The 4,743-nt window shown below is 43.3% G+C and overlaps 1 protein-coding gene across 7 annotated transcripts in view; it reads right to left on the bottom strand.

The window, feature by feature from the left end:
• Window positions 1-1,825: 1,825 nt before the first annotated feature.
• robo2 (roundabout, axon guidance receptor, homolog 2) overlaps window positions 1,826-4,743 on the bottom strand; it is a 199,310-nt gene continuing 196,392 nt past the window's right edge. For 6 of the 7 annotated variants that reach the window (XM_080772314.1, XM_080772320.1, XM_080772318.1 and 3 more), the window contains 2 exons: window positions 3,313-3,507; window positions 1,826-2,147 (listed from right to left, as the gene is read on the bottom strand). In XM_080772314.1, coding sequence (XP_080628440.1) covers window positions 2,146-2,147; window positions 3,313-3,507 — 197 coding nt within the window. In that variant the 3' untranslated portion in view covers window positions 1,826-2,145. The remainder of the gene's footprint in view (window positions 2,148-3,312; window positions 3,508-4,743) is intronic. The other variant, XM_080772316.1, reaches the window with a different exon arrangement.

Below are 4,743 nucleotides of genomic sequence, written 5' to 3'. Positions count from 1 at the left end.
CTGCATATTGGGAAGTGTGCGTGCTATAGTGGTCAAAAAGTGGTCTGCTCTACTGTGTACTGCCAGTGACTGTAGAGACAGAGGCAGTGGGACCTGCTTGTTAAAACGTACAAGGTTCTTCTCCACAATCAGTTTTTGTTTTGGCTCCGGGGCCCACTAACTGTGCACTAAACACTCTGCCGTGTTTCGGCCACCCCCCCCCCACGCCACGCCAAGCTGAAGGTCAGTGACGTGGTATTCTGGCAACCGAGGAGCCAAGCTTCAGTTCAGATAATATATAGCACTTCAAATGGTCCAAGCAGGTCATTGCTTTGTTTTCTTTACTGGGTATTATGTAAAACATGTTAGTAAGTGCTTTAGAATAAGCAAAGAATATTGAAGAAAAACAGAACAAACCATACACACAAGACAACTAAGAAAACCCTAATGTAAACCAAAAACTGTAGCTCCACCACCGTTAGGATTTTCAAAGCACAGTAACAGATTGAAGTTAAAAAATTTCTACTGTAATATCTGACATTTAATGCACATGTTTAATTGTGGAATGATCATAAGAGATACATACTCCTCTGTCTTTGACTGTCAGATGACTTATTAAGGCTAATTGAAGATCCATGTATCTATTGTAAGTGCTGAGACTGAATCATGTGGATAGATTTTTCTCATCTCTCTGCTCTACCCGTCCCCACCCCTATCCGACGCACGTTGCACGTTGTGCACGCACGCGCGCACACACACACACACACACACACACACACACACACACACACACACACACACACACACACACACACACACACACACACACACACACACACACACACTTTGTGTCTGCTGCAGTGCTGTTTGCAGAACTTGTGTGCAGCAAGTAATAATATATTTAGGCAGTGAAACATGAAAAGAAAATGAAAATGCTTGCAGACACTCATACAAACATAACTGAACTGAATACCTTCCCTACACACGCACACGCGCACACACACACACACACACACACACACACACACACACACACACACACACACACACACACACACACACACACACACACACACACACACACACACACACACACACACACACACACACACACACACACACACACACACACACACACACACACACACACACACACAACCTTCCAACCGCCACTCCCAGTTTCTGAAAACAAGACAATGCCTGGAGACCCTCATAACTGTAAGGGCTGTATGTTTCTGACATCAAACGTCTTAGCACAATTTAAATACTCCACTACTTCACCCAATACGGTACCATCCATGCACAATTCCTCTAGACTCAACCAAAGCCCCCTCTGGACTCTTAAGTCTGCCACTTAATTAGTCTGGACTGTGGGAACAGGCATTTTATCTGTTGCTGGCCATGAGCAAAGCCTACTCTTTAATATCTCTCTGTACATTAGTATATATTCTTCTCTCTACTTTACAGTACAGAAACTCCTCTTCACATATTCTTCCGGTTCTTCATGTCAGCAGGAGCTGTGTATTTGTGCTTATCACCAAAATTGCAGTGCAAAAACAATAATTAAAAATAATAATAATAATGATAATAATTAATCAATGGTAACTATTAACAAACGATGGATTATAAAACAATTATTTTATGGCACGACAGCCACTCAATTCACATATAATACAAATAACCAGATAAAATCAACTACCTGTATATGGAAATAAAAAGCTCAAACTGAATTAGGCTTGCATAGCAATGCAACAACAAAGTAAAGAATATATTTACAGGAAACAAAATGTCCCTTTTTTCCCCCTCAAGGGAAGTTGCTTTGAAATCTGTTGTTCTCATATAGATGTTTTCTTTATTTTGTTTTACTGGCTTTTTTCTAACCAAAATAAAAGAAAAAAAGGGGGGAGGGGGAGGGGGAGAAAAGAAAATACAGTAAGGTAGAGGGCGGAAAATATTTTCTTGAGGACGAAAACCTTGTGAGATGTACAGTATATCTGTGTCTATACATCACATTTACAGTTCTCTCACACTGCTTTTTACTAGTGACCCCCGCTTGACTCCTTCCCTCTGAGAGCACACAGGGAAGGATAAAGTCCATTGCTCCAACCAGTGAGGCATCATTCTGTTGGGGACCTATCGGGCCTTCTCCACTTCTCAGGCAGGTCACTCTGTGAGAAGAACATGAAATGGGAAAGGACAAAAACTCAATAAAAAAAAGAAATCTGATCTGTACAAAAACATCACACCTGTGTGAACTGAGTGGTGCAACTCCCCTCCCCCCTCTCTCTCTGTAATTAGCACTAGGCAACAGTGCAACACTATTTCTCTCTCTCTGGCACAACAGCGCCACTCATAGCCACACACACAGGTTAACGCGGACATTGCTGTTCCTTGGAGTGGTTGCACCACTCAAAAAGGAAGAAGAAATACACCCCAAAAAAAATGTCGTTTTTTGAGGAAAGTTTAGCTTAATCTCTAGGACATCTTTTTTTGGTCGTGCCCCAAACTGACAACATTTTGGAGTGACATCTTTAAGTTTTTCTCAGACGTGTTTGACAGTGTTATCACCCAGGGCCCAGACCCCTACTGTGCTATTCATTTCGAACTCATTACCAACATAAAGCAATATGGCATGGTTATCGCAAAAAGGAGTATTCGACAGAATGTGGCAACCGTTCTTTTCTCACTTATCATTAACAGGCTGAAGTATGTATGCACATGAGTATTTTATTTTATATTTTATTTTCTAAAACTCTTAAACTGTGATAAACAGTGTATTATTATTTTTCCTTTTTATTTCCTTTGAATGGGGGGGTGGGGGGTGGGAAGGGTTTGTGTGTATTATGTGTATGTGATGTGAATGTTTGTAAAGTATGTCTTTAAACCTGAAAATGTATAAATAAAATAGTAAAATAAATAAATGTTTTAAGAGCTTAAATGATCTCTTCATGATGATGGCCAGCTCCGGTAAAATTAGATTTTCGGTAAAAAATTATTGAAAAGATCATGCTGTACCCACCCCAGTATTACAATGACCTATTGTCAAAATAGCAATTTTATTTTGTGTAAGTCACAATGCTCAAACATGCCACATGTGCTTATACAGTAGATCAGCTAGTTTCTCTATTTGTTGTACGGCAAAGTATGTAGGGCTTGCTGAAAGTTGTCAAGCACCAAATGCGGTGCTTGTGGTAATTATAGCACTGAGGTGGCACTACATTGTTTTCTTTGCACTTTATTTACTTGACCATTGACCCTTTGTTTACTAGTGTTCATGGCATTTACTCAGATCATGCACTTTGTTAGTCACTCTGGAAATGCTGAAGTACGTACATAACTCCCCCGAGTACTGTCCTTGTCCATTGGTCCCCAAGAATTCAGCGTGCTCTGTTGCTGTCCACTGTTGTGGCTGCCGGGGGCCATCTGCCTTGCGTGGTCCCGTGGAGCCCTTGGAGGAGGCCGTACCAGAGGAACTGTGGCCCCCAGGGGAGGGGAAGGAAGGTTTACAGTAGGGTAAGCAACCCTCCTCTGAGAAACACATAGAAAACATCCATACATTCATGAGGTTTGAAAATGAGCATGACAAACTAATAAACAAATCTAATTGTATCACGGCATAGGAACAGCACAAAAATGCATGTTTGCTCAGCTACTGCATAATGCAAGTGTCATTGAGACGATTCGGTTGCTACAGTGTGCTAAGCCACATGGAGACAAAGACCCTGCAATCGCACCCCCCCCCCCCCTCCTCTCCACCCACGTCTGACATCTGCAGTGTGCTGTTGCCAGCGGGCAGTGCCAGGCCATGGCACAGTGAGGACTCACAGCCCTGCAGCCACGAGCCGTATGAGGGGGGTAAACACAATAACAGAGGGGGGGGGGGGTACCCCCTGCTGCAGGGCAGTATAACGTTGTCTCTCAGCGGTCTCCTCCATAGCAACAAATCTCATCATACCACTCCCCACTGCTCCACTAATGACTGTAATAGAGTCTGTCCTGACCTCTGTGGATTCTACTGTGCATCAGCCATCTCTGGAAGCCATATGGGGACCCCCATTTCTGATCGTTTCTTCAGAGATGCTGATGATAATGGATTATTATACACCTGTCTGTTTCTCATAGGCTACTGTCTTTGAAAGTCCTGGCACTACGAGGGCAAGGCTCTAATGATCACGCACACAGATAGATAAATGTGAGTGTGTGCGAGCGCACACACACACACACACACACACACACACACACACACACACACACACACACACACACACACACACACACACACACACACACACACACACACACACACACACACACACACACACACACACACACACACACACACACACACACACACACACACACACACACACACACACACACACAGTTTATGTGTGTGGCTCCTGTGTTTGAGAAAGGAAATCTGGGGCGATTAGACTGCATCTCGGCTGCTAGGGCCTCCTGCCTAGGCTGGATGAGAGGAGGCCAATATTGGCCACAGGAACAGGGGGAGCAGGGAGGCTGAGGGAGTGGCACTCGCGAAGCCAGAGTAAGTCTGCCAGAGTATGTGGCAGACAGTGCAAGCTGTTCATGGAAGCACAGTCTAAACTCAGCATGAAAGCTAACTGAGCACAAAGAGCTTAGTAAAAATCTGCCACTGCTAAAGTACAGCAGCAGTATATTATGAATTCTCTCTTCAACGCAAAATGACATGATGATAACGTCATAACTTGCTATTATGGCCTCATGATGAATTGTAGAATACAA

The sequence above is a fragment of the Protomyctophum bolini genome, assembly GCF_963924005.1.
Source record: "Protomyctophum bolini genome assembly, chromosome: 9".
In the NCBI taxonomy this organism is placed as follows: Eukaryota; Metazoa; Chordata; class Actinopteri; order Myctophiformes; family Myctophidae; genus Protomyctophum; species Protomyctophum bolini.
Note: the sequence above shows the minus strand (reverse complement) of the source record. Positions and strands in the feature narration are given on the sequence as shown.